Source organism: Epinephelus lanceolatus, chromosome 7 (genome assembly GCF_041903045.1).
Source record: "Epinephelus lanceolatus isolate andai-2023 chromosome 7, ASM4190304v1, whole genome shotgun sequence".
NCBI lineage: Eukaryota > Metazoa > Chordata > Actinopteri > Perciformes > Serranidae > Epinephelus > Epinephelus lanceolatus.
In genome coordinates this window covers 8,255,665-8,279,741 of record NC_135740.1, presented here as the reverse complement: position 1 = coordinate 8,279,741, position 24,077 = coordinate 8,255,665, and the positions used below count along the sequence as shown (strand labels likewise).

The 24,077-nt window shown below is 39.5% G+C and overlaps 2 protein-coding genes across 3 annotated transcripts; one reads left to right on the top strand and one right to left on the bottom strand.

Moving 5' to 3' along the window:
* Positions 1-242: 242 nt before the first annotated feature.
* On the top strand, positions 243-13,309 carry tctn1 (tectonic family member 1). Its single transcript, XM_078169179.1, has 14 exons — positions 243-537; positions 1,621-1,738; positions 3,427-3,560; positions 3,882-4,033; positions 4,134-4,236; positions 6,444-6,556; positions 7,470-7,490; positions 9,461-9,595; positions 10,015-10,140; positions 11,978-12,067; positions 12,233-12,369; positions 12,468-12,621; positions 12,800-12,931; positions 13,030-13,309. Exons 1-14 carry the CDS (start codon positions 249-251, stop codon positions 13,174-13,176), a joined length of 1,851 nt encoding a protein of 616 aa, XP_078025305.1. The 5' UTR covers positions 243-248; the 3' UTR covers positions 13,177-13,309.
* hvcn1 (hydrogen voltage-gated channel 1) lies at positions 13,281-23,633 on the bottom strand. 2 transcript variants are annotated; one of them, XM_033632588.2, is made up of 6 exons: positions 23,534-23,633; positions 20,749-20,970; positions 18,026-18,130; positions 17,711-17,942; positions 16,896-17,008; positions 13,281-13,787 (listed from the first exon to the last, which is right to left on the bottom strand). In XM_033632588.2, the coding sequence occupies exons 2-6, from the start codon at positions 20,920-20,922 to the stop codon at positions 13,731-13,733; spliced, it is 681 nt and encodes a 226-aa protein (XP_033488479.2). In that variant the 5' UTR covers positions 20,923-20,970; positions 23,534-23,633; the 3' UTR covers positions 13,281-13,730. The 2 variants fall into 2 exon arrangements, with proteins under 2 accessions (XP_033488479.2, XP_078025306.1); XM_078169180.1 differs by lacking the exon at positions 23,534-23,633 and adding an exon at positions 21,068-21,528.
* Between the last annotated feature and the right edge of the window lie 444 nt (positions 23,634-24,077).

Sequence of the window (24,077 nt, the reverse complement as noted above, 5' to 3'; positions counted from 1 at the left end):
TTGATGTAATTGAATAGTGTATGTATGCATGTTTTTTATAGTTCATGCAGAATAATTTAATAAAAGAAAAGACAAAGAAAAGACCTACAAACCGCAGTGCAAACGCCCATAGGACCTCCTTCCCTTATCCGGCTGAGCAGGAACAATTCCTTACTTGAACAGCAGGTGGCGGTAATGCTTCATTAAAGGCAGTAACATGTTAATGCAATAATAGACGAAGAAGAACCATAGCAACGGTTAAAACAAAGATGGCGGTCTCAGCTGCTGCGCTGTGGTCCACTTTAGTCCTACTCTGTTTATTCTTGTTTACTGCCGTCTCTTCCAATGAAAATACAACAAGCTACAACTGGAATACGACTCTTGGTGACCAGAGCGTCACATACAACGTTACGGACAGTTACACAACTACGCAGCCTACAGAGTTTGAGTCAACAACCGCAACACCGGGCTCCAGCAGCACAGAGGGGACCAGTCAGCCGAGCCTGCCCGCCGACCCGCTGCCTGTCTCCGGCCAACTGCTCACTCCTGTCACCAACGGTAACCCACTCTGTTAAACACGTTCTCCAGTCTTAGTGTTATATTAAAAAGCTAATTAGCTTCGGTCTGCATTTGTTGTAATGTGCCACTTATCTGTTTATTATTATTATTATTTTAACTTTAAAAATACAAACTGTACATGAATCTAAGTATAAAACACACAAACAATAAGACCCCCCCCCCCCCCCCCCCCCCCCCCCCAAATATCCAATATATATTTATAACACGATAACTGATACCAATATCGATATATCCACTTATTCCCCACCAAATTTTAGTGATCATCAAGTCTCTTCTGTAGTGGAATTAACATCATGTACTATGCATGCATACTCTTGTAGTGATGGCCCACCAGCAGATGGAGACTATAGATGAGAATACTTTTCAGCGTATGTAACATTCATTCATTTTGCAAAGTACGAAAAAGCATGTTGGCTCATTCTGTTTCATTTTAAAGCCAATAGCGGTCGATACCGATGATGTGCTGATAGTATTGTGCAACCCTAAAAAAAACAAGCTGTAGAAAGTATGTGCTTTTGAAAGTAACTAATTGTACATATTTGCTCATTCAGATATCTAGTTGCGTATACACACATTGCAGACACATAATGGCCATGTACTATATCTTCATACTGCATATGCTGTAACCACACCAAGATCATATTTCTGTAGCTCAGAATAGGGTTGCAACAGTATGAGATTTTACTGTATGATGACCGTATCAGAAAATATCACAGTATCACTGTATTCGTTATAGCACAATCACTATTATCATTATCAGTAAATGAAAATTGGATTGTTGTTGTTGATGCGCAAATGCTTTTTTTTTTCTTATAACAAGTGCAGGTTAGATTTTTTAACGGTTGCAGTTTTTCTTTTCCAACACTGCAGATAAGCAAATGTACGCTCTATTATTACCGTCAATTTTAATACCAAGGTATACCTTGAAACCGGTATGTCACTGCAACTCTAGCTCAGAAGGTGTAGGTAGCTTTGTTAAGTTAAGGAAAGTTTAAGACAAGTGGCTAAACTAGCCTTGTTGTGAGAATGTCTGTCTAACCTGAGCCTTGTTGTGTGTTTCAGTCGACAGGTTGTGTCCCTGTGACGAGCACAAGGATGTGTGTGACATCAACTGCTGCTGTGACAGAGTGTGTAGTGAGGAGGTGGCTCTGTTCACCAGCTGCTCAGTGGACACTGTCAGGTAAGCCTTCCACGAGACCACAGGGAGAAGGGACTAGGTTGCTAGTCTGTGTCTGTAATACATTACACTTCCAATGATTCATACGTATCCAGGAGCTGCGAAGCATCGCTGTTGTAAGAAAGCATGGAACATAAAAGACAGTTGATTTCATTTCCTGTTAATTGTCAATAGACACTGTTCAAATAATGGCGGAGAATGGGCAAATAAAGGTGGCTGGGTAAAACATTGAGGAGGAGCGGAACTACCTGTGCTCCAGCAGCTCACATTGTAAATTCAATGTGATGAACTTTTCCACAGCACTAATTCAATCAGTACTACAGCACAGTCATGTCATACTCACCAGTTTGCTGCTCTGAGTTTCTCTTTTTTAACAGAAATACTGTTTTAAATTCACTAATTAACTCCTATTACTGACACTCTGCAGTTTTTTTTTGAGTATGATTAAGTCACTCTTCTCCTGCTAACATTTCAAATTAAAAGCCTAGAAGGTTAGAGAGGGATTTGTCTTGCATAGCTAGACCTATCTCCCACATTTGCGCGAACTTGGAATTTGGGGAGGCGGGCCAGGCATTAAAACGCTAAATCCCTCCAAAAGAAAACATTGCAAGACATTGTATCTTGTAGGTTGCTGGTTTGAAGGTTGTTGTTTTACACACAGCTCTACAATGACAGATGGGTCTGTCTATGTGAGACTAGTTCCATGTAGTGACAGGGATTTTCAAAAAGGTAACAACTAGCAGTAGCAGAGAGGGATGAGAATTTTGTCTGAAATAGGCAGCCAATGGCAGGCCTATACCCGCAGTCTATACATCCTGTGAGCCAGACTAGGAGGGGGTTAAGTCCTTTGAGCCCCTGGAAGGCCTTGAATGTAAAATACCTGAGCAGGAAGTGTTGTTTCAGTGACGGCAGCTTAACAGAGATGGAATGTGGCAAAATGGAAGTGACTTGAAATAATTAGTGATCAAAACAATATTTGTGAGGAAGTGAGAGCAGCGGAGTGTTGAGTGTGACAAGACTGGAAGAAGTTGTTGCACTGATGGAATAAGGGCTGTTGAAATGTCTTATGTTGAGTTTAAGACAAAAGTAAAACACAGAGGAAGTGTTGACTTTGTGTTAAAAGCAAACAATGTTAAAAGAGGAACATTTGAAAAAACAAGGAGGGATCTTCTGAAAATATGACAAAATATGCAGCAGAAATAATAATGTGAAACTTTTCATGTTATAACAAGTATATTGTTATAACAAGAACAGTTTGTTGTTATAACATGAAAATATCTTGTAAAAACATTAAAAACATCTTGTTATAACAAGAAACTTTTCATGTTATTACTGATACTGATCAGGTGTTTTTTTCTGGCATAGCAGCAATACATCTGCAGAGGTTCTCTGATCAGCTGAGATACATAAACTCTCTGAGTCTGGCCACTTTTTTATAATTTACAGTAAATTAATTCAGTTCAACTTGAATTCATATGAAATAGATGTATTTATGAAACACAGTTTACTTATGAATTCAACACATCCCTTTGTTGAATAGTCTGCTTGCTTGTGGACAGATTTAATGACCTTTTTTCCATTGTGTATCAGTATGATTCACTGTTTCTTACAGGTACACATGTTAGTAATTTCTGTCTCCATACAGTTTATGTACCGGCTCATTCTCTGTGTTTGTTCCTTTTTGTTTGCAGTGGCCCAAAGCAGCTGTGCAGCCACGATGTGGCGTCCTACTCTTTAAGGAACACAATAGATGGCTACTCAGAGATACAGTCGTCTGTCCGGAAGGAGACTAATTATGACATCTTCTGCATTCACTCACAGAACCGTGAGTCATCAATGGCGTTTATTTGGATTAGAAATGACCCGTGGCCGAAGCTTTATTAAAGAAACTACCACTTATTACTTAACTCTTAAACCAATCGGTCAGTTAGTAAATATAAATACACCTTAGTGCTAAATTTAAATGATAAGGTTGTTGTTATTTTTCTAATTTTCAGAATAGAAATATAATGCAGCATATTATTGTATGGCTACTTGTAGACTGGTATAGACTATAAATAGTATGCAGGCATGTCACAAAGTACTTTATAATGTGTCTGTCTCCATCTCCCAGTCGTCTCAGTCACTAACTGTTTGTTCTGTCCAGGTGTTGATGGATTTTCTCATCCCTCTCCTGCTCTCCCAACTGACAGCAAGTTTGACTCACTCTTCAAAGACTTTACCAGCTTTATTTTTGGCTCAGAGGAGAACAGTGTTCAGGTTTCTGCTGCAGAGCTCCAAGCCTCGTCTGGATACCAGGCGAGTCTCTGTTTATCTGTCTCTGTTTGTCTCAGACTGAATATTTGTAACGATCACAAAATAGCAATGTTGTTTCTCTGCTGCTGGTTTATGGTTTCAGTATGGAGATGTGATGGTGACAGCAGGAGAGAGTGGACAGAGGGGGATGTTCTTGCTGCCAGCTCCTGGTGTCACTGCTGACTGTATGGACAACAGTCCTGCAGGTAACATTCATGCATAGTGGTCAGCCCTTAGGTTGACTGCTTTGGCCTGGTGGATGGGTCGACGAGGGGGAGGGTGCTAACTCAATTAAATACTCAGTCCACCATCTACTGTCACACCAAATTCCTTTAAAAAAATGTATACTTTGAAGTTTCTTTAATGTGTATTATCAGTTACATTTCAGAGTCCAAATGAACCATTCTTCACATCGTTATAAATTAGCTCTACCTCTCAGCACTTATTTGAAAAGAAAATACTTTACTTTTAAAGCATGTTCACTCGTTACTCCAGCACCAAGAGCTGAGTTTCATTAACATGGAGAACCATTTGGTTAAAACAGATCGTTGATGCTGTTTCTCTGATCTAGCTCAGCTAAAAACACAAAAAAATTGACGAGCCTTTAATTCCTTTTACGTAAAACTGTTGCTCAGTAAACATGGGGAAATACAATCAAGTAGTCTATTTAAACCTCAATGAATATTACTTGTGTAAAGTTGGGCTTCAGATAACATATCAATAATGAATCACTCATTTGATCTAGCTCTGAGACAGCGCATCAGAGACAGAGAGAGAGTTATGACACTCATTTACAGAACTCCAGGATTGCAGCACCCAACATACTGGCACAACATCTGTTCATCCTGTTAAAACAATGCTCACCACTTGGATTACTTTTTTGAAAAACCCTTTTAATGCTTTTGATCTAAGGACCCTTTTGAACTAAAGAAATATAAATAACTTACAGAGTAATAGAGGAATGGACACATAATTTGCCTTTATGACCGCTTCAGAAGTAGGGAGTCACCACCTTTGTTTTTGTCGTCTCTTTTCTTTACCAAGCTGGTAAATCCGAATGAATCACTGTATTCGTCGGTGCTCGTGGTTTTAGTTAAATGAACTGAAGGATTGAATTATGGACAGTCTAACCCAGCTCACAATATGTAGCATGTAGCCATACTGATAAAAGTTTAAACATTTATATTTGTATGGGCAATCTAAACAGCTGACTAACGTTAGCTCTCAAGGGTAGCCAACAACCTGGTTTTATACATCCGAAAAACTGGACGTTTAATTGGGACCAGGCTTTTAATTGAAGTGTTATGGTATTTGGTAGCCTTCGACACACGATAACTTTAACTGGATTTTAACTGGTCCTCACTGAAACACTGAGAGCATCAGAAATAGAAAGATCTTTAGAACATTTCATCCCTCCAAAACACCATATACCAGCATGAGGCAGCATCCATACTGTAGTGGCAAAAAACATAAGGTTGGGCTTTTCCTTTAACCTCTTTTCCAATCTCTTTTTTTTATCACACATAGAGAGTGCAGGTGCAGTGTGCCAGACTCACAGCCTTCTTTCCAAAATAATTCCCAAGAGTATTTACCATTCAATGTTTCTTAGAAGTTACTGCAGAATAAACATAATATAAAAACAAGAAGCAATCGGTTCAGTGTCTTTATGTTTTAACTGAAGCATAGCAGGTTTCATTCACCTGTAGCAGCTGAGGTTGAGGTCAGTGACAGGATGTGTTGTCACCTGCCTTCTCCCCACCATGCATCATGCAAAGCAGCTTATAGGATAGCACCCTAACCACCTCTGGAGGGGGCACACTTGCAAACACAAACATCAATGAATTATGTGAATAGAAATAAACTAAAATGCAACTCTTACACATACATAATGTGAAGAACTGACTTCAGAACAACTTCAAACAGGACAAGTCAGTTAAGAGTTTTATTCTTCTGATTGGCCCCCTCACAGTCACACTCTAAATATGTCGCATGACTGCTGTCATAATACATAACCCACAACAGACTTGGTACAAAGTGCAACACAAATAAAGTAAAACACAGTAAAGGTCTGAATTATAGCCTGTAACAGGTGGGTTATTCAGCAGACATTCAGGAAAGTGGTGTAGCTCTGCTTCTTTGAAAACAGGAGAAAATCCTTCATGCATTTTTTAAGATTATTTCATCTTTATATGCCATTATTTTTCAAACTGTGTCAATAAGATATTTATTTAAAATCCAAAGTTTTCAGTTGGTTAAAGGAATGGTCTGACATTTTAGGAAATAACTCTCTTTATCATCTTATCATTGTAATTTTATATTTCAAACATGCTTAAAAGAGTTTAACAGAAGACTATTTTTTTATTTGTATGTGTGTGTGTGTTGTTGCTTTAGTTTCTCCTGCCTGTCTCCTCAGCGTTCCTGAAGGATCAGAGCAGTAAGTGTTCCCGCCGTGTGGTCCTGCAGCAGGACTGCAGCACTCTGAGGGCCCTCAGCATGGACACCTACACAAACATCCAGCTCTTTGCTGTGAGTCTCACATTAACTCACACATACATGAGTATATCTGAAATTGAAGCTTTTTTTGGTCTGCATTTTGGCCTTTCGTCCAAATGCAAACTGCATTTTAGGTCACTGAAAATGGATCTTTTGTAAAACTGTCTAGGGTAAAGATTTTCAGGGACTTCATTTTCAGTGTTGACGTGTAGACAGGGAGTAGCAGACATGACCAAAAAAAATGTATTACATAAATGTAGGTGTTACTGTTCCACTATATTGAGGAACAGAGATGTCAGAATGAGCTACGGAGGTCACTCCTACTGGTAGCCTTCAAGCAATAGCTTTTTTTTTTTCAGGCTTCTGGTTGGCCAACTTCTTCTTCTCCTCCTTCTTCTTCTTCTTCTTCTTCTTCTTCTCCTTCTTCTTCTTCTTCTTCTTCTTCATTTTTACATTGCTTTAATTTTACGGTTTTATAACCAAGTGCTGGTTTGGCATGCTCTTGACAGCACTTAAGTTGTGTCTTGTGTTGTCATTTGGATGGAGATTTTTCTATAACAGTGCTTGTGTGGATGGAAATATTTATGAGAATAATAGAGACAAAACCTTGATTTCACCTTAGGAGATATATACTGTGATTAAAGGGCTGATTAAAGGGACTCTTACATTTTGTAATTTACTTTTTGGTGAGCTCACTTTCTGAATCTGATTCAGCTATATTCCTCTACCTGCTTAACTAATGGACATTTACCAGAATTATTTCAGGTAGCTAGAAAGCATCTCTGGGTGGACCTTTCCTTTTTATTCATTTGGTAACAGGGATGTTTGTTTATAAGATGAATAAGCTACTGTACTGAAATGCTTAAAATACAAAGAGAAACTTAACAAAGAAAGAATCAGTTGATGTTGATTAAAGATGTTTAACTAAATCTTTTCCACTCTACAGGGGAGGAATAAAGATGCAGCTGTAAGTATGATTGCTTTTTGTTTGACTCTGAAACAATCCATCAGTTTTTAGTTGAACCACAGAAATTTAACAACTATATTGATCAGTGAATAATCATTTTAGTCAAGTAAGCATCAGAGGTTAAATGCTACAACTTTGTCTTCTTTAAATACTTTATGCCAAATGATGCCTTCATATACTGAATGTGTATAAAGCAATGATGTGAAGAGCTGTTTGTCTTCACCCTACTTGATATTATATTTTGTTTTTGTTGGTTAGCTGATATACACTTTTAAAGGTACGCCCCTGGTTTTCATTTTAATTCCCAATAGAGCCTCCAAATCCCATAATGACCTCCCAGCTCAGTGTTGGTGTTTTGAAACCCAGCTGAGAGGAAGTCTGGGGAACATGCAGGTGTTATTGGTTGCTTTAAAATAACTATGGAGCTGCATCAAGGTCTGTGTTAAAAACTTTAACATGCATATGCCTAAACAGGAAATTTAGCAAGACACCAACATTCTTTTTGCGCAAAGACATACAGCCCCCAAAAACATGTCACATGCCACATAGTGCAATAGGACACAAAAAGCTGAGGTTAACTGCTGCAATATGAGGACAGGAAACATTTTTGCATTTACTAAGAAGAGGGAAGTATTTAGTTATTTTCACATTTGCATTGACAACACACTGAACTTTTTGCTCTGCAAACTATTTAATCAAACCATACTAGAAGTGTCATTTGTCATTAGTTAGACCTGTTCTTTCTACCTTTCATGGAATTCCATTCATTTCAGCATGGTATGAAAATAAATCAATTGGAACTTGAATCTTGATCTATTGGATCTGTCATATCATATCGAGACACGTAATCCACCACAGTGAAGATGCTGTCTGCTTTTACTGTTTCTTTGATGCACTGCAAACTGTTTTGATGAGTCTGTGCTTTAAAGGGGACCTTTTATGCTTTTCCTTTTTTCTGCAATATGTATGTATAACGTTACAACAGCACGTGTTACACAGAGATCACACTATAGGGACGATACAAATTCCCTAGTTTATGCGTTTTTACACAGAACCAAATGACAGCAGCATCATGTTGCTCCAGTGTGTGATTTTAGACTGCATGCTGGGATCAGGGAAGCAAAGGAGGTGTGATGAGCATGACATGTAATACAACAGCATTGGTCTTTGGTGTGACATGTGACATATACTGTAAGCATCGACAGCACTTTATAAACAATAACAATGGCATTAACATGGCGATAACAACCATTTACCGTCACTGTTATATGGCAGCTGATCTTGTTGTCTGCTTGGAGGGTAAGAAGCTCCCGGATCTCATTGTTTTCCAAATTTGCAGACATTTTTGGTCACTGTTCTTCTTATTTGAGTTAGCTGCTAATGGCTATCAGCTACCTTTTAAATCTCCCGGCAGTGGGTTGCACATATAACATGTCGTCAAAATGTCACACCCGTTCCACCCACGATCCTGTCTGACGTAGTTTCGGCACTATTCTCCTTTACAGTCATTCACTGGCTACAGTAATGGTGCAGAGACCCCAAGATAAGGAAGATCTGGAAATGGTGACAAATCAGAGCAAAATAGGCTTTTTTGGGAGGGGGACTTATAGAGATAGGCACCTAAACGTAGCATTTCAGATAGAGAGTGATTACAGGTGTTCCAGTATAGACAGTGTGAGGAAAATAAAGTATGTGACCATTAAAGCATGTAATCATGTTGTAGTAGAAACCCAAAATACAAGTGTAAACCTAAAAATGAGCATAAAAGGTCCTCTTTAATTACCTCATTATAACAACATAGCTTTGAAAAATGGAAATGAATGGCTTCCTGTAATGCACTGAAATAAAATCAATTGTAACATTGACAGTATACAAACTGTAACTCTGTACACTAAAGATGAATCTGCTAGATATTTGGGTTAAATATTAATAAAAGTGGACTAATGTGTTTGTCTGTGACATTGCTGGAGGTTGTTCCTGTGGAGCTGGCCTCAGTCATCCTGCAGTCTGTAGATGGGACTCAGACAGAGCTAAAGATGAGTGATGGAGAAATCCTCAACCCTGTTCTCCTGAAGCCAACCCTCTGTGCTAATGTGGTGCTGAAGGTGAGTCACCCACACTCCAACACAACATTCTGAAGGGCCCTACCTGTATTTTTGGATTAAAAGCTGCCAATGTAAAAACATATGGAGTAGGGCTGGGCAATATATCGATTATATTGATATCATGATATGAGACTAAATGTCACTGTAGATTTTGGACATTGTAACATCTTAAGTGTTGTCTTTTCCTGGTTTTAAAGGCTGCATTACAGTAAACTAATGTAATTCTTACCAAACGGTTGTAGCTGTTCTGTTATTTGCCTATACTCTTGTAATCATTATATCCACATTACTCATTGAATAGGTCACACAAGTGACTGAAATTGTAGATATAAAATGAAATTGTAGATATAAAATGAAAACACTGGCCAATAGAAGAAGTCATTGTCTGTTGGACAAACTACATATTTTTGTGTCCATAGGTTGCCTATGTGATAAAGTACAATCCAGCCGGTGAGGTAGTGAATGTGACGGTGTCTCTGGTGCTTGGATTTGTCCGTGAAGCTGCGCTGTCCCCGCAACAGGAGTTTCACATCACATTTGTCCAGGTAGTGTCTCAACAAGAATTGTCTACTTACTGTGGAGTGTTATCCACAAAAGGGGTGGTTTTCTAGTTAAGGAAATCTTAGGAGCGCTGTGTTGCATTCAGAACTACTGTTAGATTAGATACAGTATTAGCTACAAAACAGGCTTAATAAAAAAAAGCTCAGTATGATTCAAAGGTTGCTGCAGTGAGGAATGGGGTCATTGCTGGTTCTGGATTGGACTGCATTTTGAGGGCAGCTGTCTTTTTTTTGGTTTACATTTTAACAAGCCTCTCAGACAGCGAGGGGGCAACAGACCAGCAGCAATGAATGGATACACTAGGGCAGTGGTTCTCAACTGGTGGGCCATGGACCAAAAGTGGGTTGCGGGTCCATTCTGAATGGACCACATGTTACTCGCGAATGTGACAAGTTTGTAAAAAACACACTTTGTTTTGAAGTAGAATAAATTTCCAGCACAAGCTTAAATTTTGAAGCGCTGTCTCCTGCTGTAGAATGAATAAATAATGTACAGCTACCAGACACAGCAGCAACCTGGCTCGAGGACATGGCCAAATGGAAGTACGACACTGAATATATTAAACTTTGTGGAACTTGATTAAAGACTAAGGCAAAATTTAGACCTTGTGGCTGGACCACTTGGGAACCACAGGACTAGGCTAAAGTCATAAAATGTTGGGGCGTCAGTGGCTTAGTGGATAGAGCAGGCGCTTTAGTGTGAAAGTGTTTGTAATATTTCTGATGTAACAAATCTTTAAACCTACAGCTGAGCCTAATATTGTCTTTTACTTTATACTCACGACATTCATATTGGTTTAAATAAACAATTTAATAGTATAAGGTCTTACACAGCATTCGGATTAAGTGTTGAATACCAACACTAATAGTAGAGACACCAACACATTTGATTCCACAGCCTCTACATATTAATGTCTCACGTGGGAAACATACAGATACACAGATTACATCGACATTTGGTCATAAACACATACATTATTGCCCCTACATACATATATACTCACAGGTACTTCAGTGTTTACCTGCCCACTGCCATAGCTACCACTGAGGACTCAAAGTCCGGCCCCCAGCAGCTTTTACCATGGGCTGCTTTTGTATGTGGATCTTCCAATAAAGACAGTCTGTGTGCACCTGTCTGGATGGTGTGAGTGTACAGGAAGTCTTGAAGAGATAAAGAAATATGTAGAATAACAGAATTTTCCCCTTTGGGCTATTTTGACCTGCATGAATTAGTAGTCATGGTAATCAACAACAACGAAACGAGACCTTGGTTAACATTTTGACCTGGCTACAGCCCTGTGCACGCCTGCGTATGAATACACTCACATATACACACTCACCATGGTACTTAATTTAGAGCAGCCGAGTCAGACGAGACAAAGTTTGAGACTGAGATACGACTGAAAGCTCTGTTAAAGATCTGCTTTCTTCATGCAAGAGTGCAGATTTGTGAAACTTTTTAGAATGTGTTCCAATGATGTAGTCATCCGTAGCATGCTACCTGTGCCTAGACTACAGACACTCATGATAATACAGTAGCAAAGATCATTGGCTATGAGGGTTGCTCGGTTGATCCTGTAGGTTTTAAGTCTGCCTGACCCTCTACTCTTGAGGAAAGCTGCAAAATGATTTTTGAGACTTACAGCAAGTCAAGTTTCCCTTTCACATTGTTATGGGGTGGTGAGAAAATCTATCCATTCGTGTTAGTAGACTCTGATTGACTAAAAATAAATAAATTGTGCACAAACTTTAAATGTAATAAATTAAAAGTAGTTTTGAGACTAATGTGAGTAATGTACTTTATCTTGTGTGTATTAAACAGGAGGATATGGAGGAGGTGGTCATCCACTACAGTGGAAATCCAGGTTATGTGGTTGGACTACCTCTTGTGTCCGGAACAAAAACAGCAGAATATCCTTTACCTCCCTGGACACTGGATTTCCCTCAACTTGACCTACAGACAGTATGAGTGAGCAGTAGTAGTAAGGGTTAAGAGTAGTTTGACAGAGTTTGATGAAAAGGGGATATTCTGATGTGCTACAAAGCCCAGGGTTTGTCCTTAATAGTTGTCATCACAGGGATTGCTCGAAGCATCGACCCCAGAGACACACTGTCTCTTCTCCACAGTACTGAGGACCAGGACTGTCTGCAGGGACCACATCGGCGCTCCCCTGTCCTGTTTGGTGTGGACTCTGTGTCTGGCTGCACATTAAGGCAGGACATCCTTACACTCAACAAATCTGATCACTGTACAGATACAGGTGCTTCCTCATGTTGTAATACTTATGTGATGGCTTGTCTTGTCCCTGTAGACTGGAGGATGCTGCCAACTGCTCCCTGGTCTTCCAGGTACTTTTGGATGTTCTGAGAGGACCAAACCATGCTCTGTATGTGGCTTCCTTTGGAAACTCGCCGTTAGACTATCCACTGGACTGGGTATCAATCAAGAGCAACTTTAATCCTGGGGTGAGCACAGTTTGACAACATCTGATTGGAGAAGTCATAAGGGGGACCTATTATCAAATCTGACTGGTTTATGAATTTTAAATATATTGTATATTTTCACACTGTACGTGTTTCCATGAAAACACAGTATGTGCTTTATGTTGTGGGTCCACAATCCAGCAGTGTTTGTGTTTTGCAGGACGCACAAAGTTGCAGCATCCCGTTGTCACTTCATTTAGAAATTGAATGGACCAAATATGGATCCTTGGTGAACCCCCAAGCTCAGATTGTGAGCATCAGAGAAGTCATCCAAACCAACACCACCAGTTTGGTGAGACTTGCTTTTGCATAAATGCTGCCAGGTTTTTACATACAAATAAAAAAAGATGCAATCTAATCATTTCTACTGTCTGTCTTGTCCTCCCACAGGACATGTTGTCTGGAGGCAGCAGCATCTTGTCAATCAGGAGCTCTGTGACCTTCATACCAGTTTCTTCTGCCGCTCTTCCTGGTTACAGAGCCATGCCCACCATCGATGCCAAACTGCCCTTTGACTTCTTCTTCCCTTTTGTCTGAACACTCCATGTAGACTTATCTTCCCTCTGTTTGTATGATTGTGTTCCTGTAAATTGTGTAAATAATGTATATAGGATGTTTGTAAAAAGATTATTTAACAAATGTTTTTTAATAAATGAAACCAATTCATTTATTTATTTATTTTTTTACACAACATAAAGTACTTTTAAATGTCACTAAGCAGATGTATATTAATTTTATGTACAATTCATCAGTGTGAGAACAAATATTTACTTTGAAATTAAGGCCATGGCCTTGCAGCTTTATGGAGTGATATCCAGTAGCATCTGAATATCTGACATTCATTACATATATGCAGATCTTTAACTGATTTCCATCAGTATAATGACAGGAAACCTGGATATGGATCTACTATACTATACATATATTCAAAAAGATGCTTTCTCTTCAGGTAATGTGGTAACAAATACAAGGAATACTGAAATCAGGTCTAAAATATAAGTTGATCATGGAATGTATAGTTTAAAAGAGTGCAGAAAGATACATGATAAAATGACACTGAATGGCAGCTCCTCAACAGTATGGTCGATGAGTTAGAAGTCTATGCTGTGCTTCTTCAGGAGGGCTTGAAGTTTCTGGTTCTCTTGTTCCTAAGGTAGATGGAGACAGAAAGGAGAGTCAGTTTGTTGCTGGACCTCATCTAAAGCTTTTACACCTGCTGTCACTTAAATTGTGTTAGTCCAAACTCATGTCCAGATTCTCCAAGGTCTTGTCCAGGGAAGGTGCAGTATGCACAACCTGTCTGAGGGTCTGACTGTGCAAGTTTGATCCCCCGTTGGACCTATTTTTGGCGTTGCCACATTTTGAGACCTCAGCATCTCCAGTACTTTAATGAGTACAATGTCATCATGACTGACAGAACCAATGCCAGTGCTAAAAAATTAAAACCTAAGATGGAATAAACTAGTTTTTGACCAAGTGGCAACATCCAGGGCTGAAAAATAAAGTCAATATTAAAAACTGCAGTTCCTCTAATGGCCACTTGAGGCTGGCTCCAAGAGCGAGTCAATCCTCTTTGAGGATCATGTAAAAGTGCCCAACTTTGCAGCAGAAATAAACATATTTACAGCCTGATACAAAAAACAGTTTTGGTCTCTATAGCAAATTTTCCTGTTCATGACAACTGTACAGGGGGTGGTTTTTTGTATAACTCACTCATTTAAATATTAAGGCTTAAGGGTGGATGTGGCCACTCTGGGTGATAGGTGGGTGTCATCTGTTAAGATAAGTCGCGACCATGCCAACAACATTGATTGGGTAATGTAATCCATGGGTGTGTAAAGAGAGTACACATTGGAGCTGGGGCCCTGTTCATTTCTATGAAAGTTACTCAGTGGCACATGAAGCCAAAATGGTTCAACTGATCATCCTGGTAATTTTATACTTGGCAGTTGAACTACTTCTGCACTGTGGGACCCATAGAGCAGGCCCATTAGAGACTTCTGCTGGCCAAGCTGGCTACTTGTGGTTTAGCACTCCGCTAACATGGATGGGGATAAAATGATTCAATCATGTGGCTCTTCTAGACTTTCCAATTGTTACTGAACTGAATTAATTGAATCCTTATAGTGAAATGAGTCATTTCACACAGGTTGTGACTCTCAAAAAAATGTATCCACTGATTTACAGATGTCTCTTTCACAATGTACAGTACAGGCCAAAAGTTTGGACACACCTTCTCATTCAATGCGTTTTCTTTATTTTCATGACTATTTACATTGTAGATTCTCACTGAAGGCATCAAAACTATGAATGAACACATGTGGAGTTATGTACTTAACAAAAAAAGGTGAAATAACTGAAAACATGTTTTATATTCTAGTTTCTTCAAAATAGCCACCCTTTGCTCTGATTACTGCTTTGCACACTCTTGGCATTCTCTCCATGAGCTTCAAGAGGTAGTCACCTGAAATGGTTTCCACTTCACAGGTGTGCCTTATCAGGGTTAATTAGTGGAATTTCTTGCTTTATCAATGGGGTTGGGACCATCAGTTGTGTTGTGCAGAAGTCAGGTTAATACACAGCCGACAGCCCTATTGGACAACTGTTAAAATTCATATTATGGCAAGAACCAATCAGCTAACTAAAGAAAAACGAGTGGCCATCATTACTTTAAGAAATGAAGGTCAGTCAGTCTGGAAAATTGCAAAAACTTTAAATGTGTCCCCAAGTGGAGTCGCAAAAACCATCAAGCGCTACAACGAAACTGGCACACATGAGGACCGACCCAGGAAAGGAAGACCAAGAGTCACCTCTGCTTCTGAGGATAAGTTCATCCGAGTCACCAGCCTCAGAAATCGCAAGTTAACAGCAGCTCAGATCAGAGACCAGATGAATGCCACACAGAGTTCTAGCAGCAGACCCATCTCTAGAACAACTGTTAAGAGGAGACTGCGCCAATCAGGCCTTCATGGTCAAATAGCTGCTAGGAAACTGTGTATTAACCTGACTTCTGCACAACACAACTGATGGTCCCAACCCCATTGATAAAGCAAGAAATTCCACTAATTAACCCTGATAAGGCACACCTGTGAAGTGGAAACCATTTCAGGTGACTACCTCTTGAAGCTCATGGAGAGAATGCCAAGAGTGTGCAAAGCAGTAATCAGAGCAAAGGGTGGCTATTTTGAAGAAACTAGAATATAAAACATGTTTTCAGTTATTTCACCTTTTTTTGTTAAGTACATAACTCCACATGTGTTCATTCATAGTTTTGATGCCTTCAGTGAGAATCTACAATGTAAATAGTCATGAAAATAAAGAAAACGCATTGAATGAGAAGGTGTGTCCAAACTTTTGGTCTGTACTGTAAGTCAATGCGAAAGTCTTCATGGGCTGCAGGGCATCCCCTGACAGTGTAATTAAACGGTTTGGCCACTATGAAAAATTGGCTCCAATGCCCAGGGCACTTCTTGGGGGCCTGATGTAACCATGGCGTAACCCCAGATTCACAGGTTATGGGTGAAGCTACAGCTGTCGCTATTTCTATGTATTGTAAGTTCATGTAAGTTAACTGTTAAATGTTGGTTGCCTAAGAGTGTTGTTCAGCATTTAGTTGTGCCAGAGCACCCTCTAAGGGGTTGGATGTTCAGTTCTTCCGCTTAATTGTTTAATGACTTTAATCTTGTTTACCCCTACCAATATTAGCATCAGCATTATCACCATAGCTGATGCACTGCTAACCAAGGTAGCACCTAGTGTTAGGGCTGTCTTCACCCTCTCGTCCAATTAAGGTCAATTCAGGCTCCAAAAATCCAAGATGGCGATGGCCAAAATGCCAAACTCAAGGCTTCAAAACGGGAGTCCCCAAATCAATGGGTGACTTCACAATAGCTACATCAATTATTTAATACCGTCCATTTTCTTGAAAACTGAGTTAATGAGCAGAAATAAAATTCTGGGTCACATGCTAAAGCTTTATTATACATTAGCTAAATTTATATATTTTGAGTCTAAAAGCAACAAAATGAGCTGATTCAATCTCCACCATGTATCAGTTTTGAACTGTAGGACAGAAAGTCCCCCCAGGTTGTCACATGACCTCAAAATGTCTCAATTGTAGCTACAGCCCTGAAGACACCAAATACATAAATTCCTTATTATAATATAAATAAGAAACTTGATACATTGAACTCCTTTTTTCACTGAAGTAAATGTGAACCTTTCTAATTTAGTATGAAGCAGCTGTAAGGAATCACCAGTTTATCAGTGCGCTCCTGTAGCTCTGTGACTCTTCGAACGAGGTGGTCATAGCTCTCCTTCAGCTTGTGGATCCTCTGGTCTGCACGGGTCTTCACTGACACCAGAATACCTGCAATATATTCAAACACAGTCATTGCCATGTGAAGCAACTACAGTGCCTTGCAAAAGTATTCACCTGTGGCCTTTTTCTTATTTTGTTGTGTTACAACCTGTAATTTAAATGGATTTTTATTGGAAGTTTTTGGCAATGGAACTACACGATACAGTCAAAATTGGTGAGGTGAAATGAAAAATAAAAAGACTGAGAGGTGGTGCATGCATATGTATTCACCCCCTGCTATGACGTCCCTAAATAAGACCTGGTGTTTACCAATTACCATCAAAAGTCACAGAATTTGTTAGATAAAGTCCACCCGTGTTCAGTCTAAGTGTCACATAATCTCAGTATATAAACCCTTCTTTTGAAAGGTTTCAACTTTTCAGTTCATTATTATCAGATTGTATATTCTCTTTTGATAGTAAAGGCTGTTGATGCCTGAATTAGCCAAAATGTTGTCTGGATCTGTCTTAAGTTGCTAATGTAACTGTCAACTATGACCGACGCAGAGAAGAGGAAGTCTTGGCCTGGATATCTGCTGGCTTCAGTGGAACCCCCAAAATTGTATGTTGCCCCCAGAGGCTATATCATCATCTTACAAGGCCAATGGGCTCCAAGATTGCCCTTTAAGTGCAATATGACCCCCATCCAATTCCCTCACCCACACATAGGAATACTTTTCATTGTACATCCTTTCAGACAAAGGCTACTGACCGTTGATAATTCTGGCCACCCTCCAGAGTCGCAGCAGGATGAGGAGACCCATTCCATCAAAGGCTTCTTCAAGGAAGAGGACCACAATGTCCAACACGAAGGAAACCACCACCACCAGACCATCAAACACCTCAAACTTGTGTTGAAAGAACTCCAGGCGGTAAGCATACAGCTTACCAAACAGCTCCACCATGAAGAATGTGAGAAGAGCCAAGCTCAGGTAGTGAAACACCTGCAAAAAAACTTGTGTCAGTAATGGTATTACATAAAGGTCTGGGAGTTTGCTTGGAGTATGGGGACAAATCTGTGTCTCACCTCAGAAGCAGTGTGGCTATGTTTCAACTCGATAACAGCCAGATCTATAAGCAGCTCCGCCAGAACAAAAAAGGCATCGAGGATTACCAAACACACCACCAACACCTGGAAGCAAAGTCAGACATTCATACAAGGGGCCTCTCTTTTAACTTTAAAGGCAAGTGCACCGATCCTATACATCAAAGTGGGTTCCAAGGTGCTATGGAGTACTACTGCATATGTGAAAAAAGTCTCAAGAGGGACATAAATTTTTTTAATAATAAATGTCCTCAAGTGATGTCCCTTGAGTCATCGTCAGCTGGGTCTGAAGCCTTCTTGTTTGAAAAGTAAAACTAGAATTACCGCTCGCAGTTATATCCCTCCACAAACCCATCTAGTTGCAGTTACAGTTTATATCCACGTCTGTGAAATCACGGATTCTTCACACACATCTTCCCCCCGACAGCAAAGAAGATCTATACAACCAGCACAGTTTCAAGGTGGGCACCGAAGATTAGTGTCACCAATTTTGTAACTGACCAAATATTTCCTCTTCTTTTCTTGAGTTATGATGTTGAATAATGGCCAGAAAAGTGTTTCTGTAGGACAATATGATGTCACCATTAAGCTGACCTTTGACCTTTTGGATATGAAATGTCATCAATTAATCATTTTATCCTACAGGACATTTGTTTGAAATTTTTGTCATACTTAGCATATGAATTCCTGAATTATGGCCAAAAGCCTGTTTTGTGAGGTCACAGTAACCTTGACCTTTGACTGCCAAATTCTAATCGGTTCATTTGGAGTCAAAGCAAAGTGCCAAATTTGAGGAAACTGGCCCAAGGCCTTCTTGAGATATCATGCTTAAGAAATTGGATGGCACAAGGTCACAGTGACCTTGACTATTGAACATTAAATTCTAGTCTGTTCATCCTGGAATCAAAGTGGACGTCTGTGTCAAATTTGAAGTGATTCTCTTAAGTCTTCCTTAAGATATTACATTCATGAGGATGCGATGGACAAGGTCGCAGTGACCTTAACCTTTGACCACCAAATTCTAAATCAGTTCATCCTTAACTCAAAGTGGATGTTTGTGTAAAGTCTGGAGAAATTCCTTCCAGGTGTTCCTGAGATATTGTTTTCATGAGAATGAGACAGACCAAAATGAAATTGACTTTTGACTACTACAATCTTATCATTTCATCCCTGAGTCCAAGTGGACGTTTGTGCCAATTTAGAAAAAAATACCCCAAGGTGTTCCTGATACATCACATTCACAAGAATGGGACATACATATGTACTAAGCTAAAACAAATAAGAATGCCAAACATTTCCTGGTACCAGCTTTTCATATGTGACAATTTTCTGCTTCTTTGAGTTTTGTATCATTGTAAATTGAATATCTTCTGAACAATGGTTGGACAAAACAAGCAATCTGAAGACTTCACCAACAAGGGTTGGGAGAAAAAAAAATCAATTCTTAAATGATAACGATTCTCTCTTGAAAGATTGGCTTAGGAGGGGGACATACAACCATGTGACTTTAAACAGTTGTATTTTTTATTCATTTTAAATACACTCTAACCCGAAAAGCCTGCTGGTGGTTTGGAAAGTGTGTTTTCCTTAACAATTGCTCAAATTGGGGCACCCATTTGCTCACCTGGTAGAGCAAATCGCTAAAATTACACAGTTTATCATTGCTAAAAGCTGTGAAAACAGAAATTATCATCAGATTTTTAAACACATCGTAACAACAAAGGCTTCCTTTGGGAAACATAATCACATCTAAGCTTAAAATAGTGATTTTTTTTTTATCAAAGTCACTTTGTTCTACATGATTAATTTAAACTTTTGCCATAGAAAACCATTTGTACAAAAAAAAAAAAAAAGAAATCTGAGCTCCTGCATGTATGACAATAAAAACTAGGCATTTTTTAACCCCAAGAATTTATTTTCAACTTTTAACTTTCAAACAACAAAGGGTTAAACTTCAAAATCCAGTAACAACCACTGTGCCAAGTTACAGGTATTATTATGGCTGCTGCTACCACTTTTGTGTGTGTCATGGTTTATTTAGGAAAACTGTCTTTATATGCACACGTTGTCAATGTGTGTTCACTGTGATGTGTGTATGTGTGTGTTTGCAGAGGTGTGTGATGTGTAGGCTTATTAAATTTTGTTGGTTTTGTGCGGTCGGACAGGTGGCTGTCATGCACCCATATTCTGCTGAAGTGCACACACAGCTTGTGTGATGATGCAATATTAAAGGAGAACCTGCATTTTGCTTAAGTAATCAGCTGTTTGTTTAGGTGATGACTTCCTCGATGCTGTTGCTTGTTGCATCAGCTCCAATACCTACATTTGGTGTGAATATAAAAAAATATATATATATATGTTATGGTGGAGGGAGGGTCATGTATTTCCCCCCACTCACTCAGAGAGGCTTAAGGAAAAATATTTGTAGCTTTGGGGAGGGACATGGTAAAGAAGAAGTCACACCCACAATCATTCATGTACAGAATTCTAAAATTTTGATGCATCGATAATGGTTTTATACTTGCATCATAGCCCTCCTGAAACAGAATCAAACTGTGAGGTTCCTAAACATTCTTACGGCTCCCTTGGACTGATTGGTATTGTTCATATCTGTTCCTCCAACAGTGACATCATTGTGGAGAGACCATGATGGACCGTTGACATTGCCTATTAACAAATGCACTGAAAAGCTTAGAGTGACGTACCTGGAACCGGTCGGAGCTGTAGAGCCTTTGCAGTGACTCCCTGAAGGACAGCGTAACTGGAAACTGGCCAGTGGCTGGACTCAGCTCCTCGCTGTTCTCGTGTAACTCTTCATCCTCCCACCGGAGCGGCTCCTTATCGCCCACAGTGGTGAAATAGCTCAGGTACCGAGCCATGACGGCAGGCTGTACAACAGGAGTGGACCAAGCCCCAGCTCAGCTCACCTCAGAGGGAAGAATCAAAGTGTACAACTCAATTCAAATGTAGCCTACGTTAAAAGCTTCACAGCAAGATTACACAGCTGTTTCTTTTGCTACGTACAAACTGTTTTCCTCTTATTTCACAAAACCCCTCCGGTTGGCCGTGACATTTGTTAATGGCAAAGCCAAAAAATCAGTGAGCGCCAGAGTGAAAATGTCGTTACTGTATTCCACCCAGAGCTGAGTAATTCGTATCAGCATCTGCTCAGAATTCTCCATATGTTAGACAATCTGAGTTTACTTCTCTTTTCTTAGGTTTGCAACACGTTATTGAGAAACCAAAGTCTGGTGTCAAAAGGAAGATGTAGGCTTCCTCCTTGGTGATCCCTCATACACAATCCAAGAGCTGCTTGCTTGAAGGAAAAAAAGTCATGAGACTGTTCATAGTTGAGGAGAATGTCATCCTCCCAGTACTACAAAATCCTTCCCTCTTGTAAAGTCGATCAAACTGCCACTACATCCTCATTCTAGACAGATAAATGAAATCTGGACATGGAGGTTATTGATTATACCATTTACAAGCCTGACAACATTCCAGTGAAAAGAACACAGGTTAAGGGACTGTTTATTATTTACGAGAGAGGAGGGGTGGCGCAAAAAGGGGGGGAGATGTGTCAGATAAGTTTTTAAACACTGGGGTGGGACTTAAGCAGGATTTATACTTCTGCGTCAAATGGACGCCATACCCTACGCTGTAGCCTGATGTGCTCCTCCCCTGAAATGTAACTACACCTTGTGGCGACATAGACCTCCTGTCTATTTTTGTGAGCTAAAACCATTTCCCTCAGTGGAAAGGAAGCTTTTATTCACTTTTATCTCACAAACAATAATTTGTGAGGACAATAAAGGCCCCAAGTCTTGTGTGTGATTTATCCTGGCTTCATATAAGTAGAGGAAATCTCTGCTAGTCGCTAGGCTAATTTATACAATGTAAAATGCTGCAGGTTTGTGCTAATAGCATTAGCATGTTGTATCTGTTTGGAAAAAAGTGTTTAGTATAAGACAGTTGTTTTGTCAGTGAACCTTGTGAGTTGTAATAGAGCTGAATTTTGTACGTTACTTTGTTAAATGTTGCTGTTGTCCCTGGTTTTATATGAGTCAAGAAAATCTCTACTAGCCCCAAAGCTAATTTATAAGATGTAAAATGCCATAGGCTTGTGCTAATAACATTAGCATGTTGTTTATGTGGGGAAAATGTGTCCGACAAAAGAGAAGTGGTTTGTCTGTGAATCCTACGAGTTATAGTGAAGCCAATCTGTGTTCTTGTGTTTGAAACTGTATCTATTAAGCCATGTTTAATGTGTGTTTTGAATCAACTCAACTTTACAGCACTTCACAGAAACCCTGCCACCAACTAGTGTTGTAGAGGTGTAACTGCAGAGTGACACAGACACACCAGCGCACAAGTTTAAATGCACACAACGGTGTAGGCGACGTGCATAGGCGACGGTGTAGACCCTGCATAGAGCTGATGCACAAGTAGAAATCTGCCTTTATGTCTTTTTATTTTGGCTTAATGGAGGGGCATATAACTTTAAATGGTTGTATTTTGTATTTACTTTAATGTCGATTTTTAAGGAAAACTTGCCTTCCAAACCAGCTGGCACATTTTTTTTTTAAAACTTGCCGATCTGAAACTGTAAAATCAGAAATTATCATTGGATTTTCAAATTTCCTATGATCTTTGGACACATCATGTGTGACACACGCTTTCGTCAGACAAAAAACATAACCAAAACTGAACTTAATAAAGTGATATTTCATTAAAATCACTTTATTTTATGTCTCATTTAAAATCTGGTAAAAAAAAAAAAACAAACAACTTCAGCAACTTCAGGATTTCATCTTCAGCTCTGAACTTTAACATCACAGGGTAAATTATAAAAACCTAATAACTAACTCATGGCGGAGGGAGGGCCATGTATTTTTTTGCCAGTCACTCAGAGAGGCTTAACGAAAAATATTTATAGTTTGGAGGAGAGTCAAATTAAAAAATACATAAATAAATAAAGTCTGCGCCAGCCACCCCCTCTTCTGATAAGTAAAGAACAGTCCCTAAATCTAATCAGACATACTACAAACACCAAAAGTATGCATCCCTCTATGAAGACATACTAGTCATGAGATAATCACCTTTGAGGACATGTTATTTCCACATAAAATAATTGCAGCCGATTAATCTGTAGCATTCATAAACTACCAGACAATAAACTAACTTGTTTGCTCGGTCGCAGAGAATATTCAACGCTTCCCAACAGACTTTGCAGAGATTTAATGCTGCAGTTTGTGTGGACAACCTGTCCCTCGTTGTTTTAGCTCCTAGCCTTTGCTGAAGGGTCACAGCAGCTGGACAGGAGGCTAAAACTCGTGATAAAAACATCCGTCTTACTCGTTTTTGCCAACCAAGCGTTTTTACTGACAGTCACGTTCCACAGTGTGAGCTCTGCTAGAGGCAAAGACTTAGCGCGTCAGATCTGACAGTGTTACTTTGACTAGAATAACAGTTATATCGCACCAGATGTCTTACCTTTTTCTGCTCCACTTTGCCCCCTAAAAATCACACTGCTCTTCTCAGACACAAAACTCTGAAAAACTTGGGGCAGAAAACTCCGCCTCCGCCTGCAAACCAAACCCCATCTGATCTGTGCGCAGACACACAGCGTCCTGCCAAACTACCTTCAAAAATCTGGGACTTTTATGTTTTCTCATTTAGCTTTAAACATCACAGTAAAGAACTTATTATGATACTCTACTTACATACACACTGTTAACACGACATGCACCAATGAAAATTAAATTAATATGTTTTGTTTCCAGCAGTGTCCCCACAAATCCACTACAAGTCACCTCATATATGGCGAGTAGCATTTTTAAAAGTGACGTTTCTATAATGCTTTTCAGGAGGTTATATACGAGCCGAATTGAAGTGTTGGTATAATTTATTTGGACAAGGTCTTGTTTGGTAACTAAAGAGTATAATTTCATGTTTGCAAGGTAATTAGGCTTAAATGTCTCTATTTTCGGATGGGGTTTGCTAGACATAACGGACCTGTAGGGGCTGCCCTATTAGC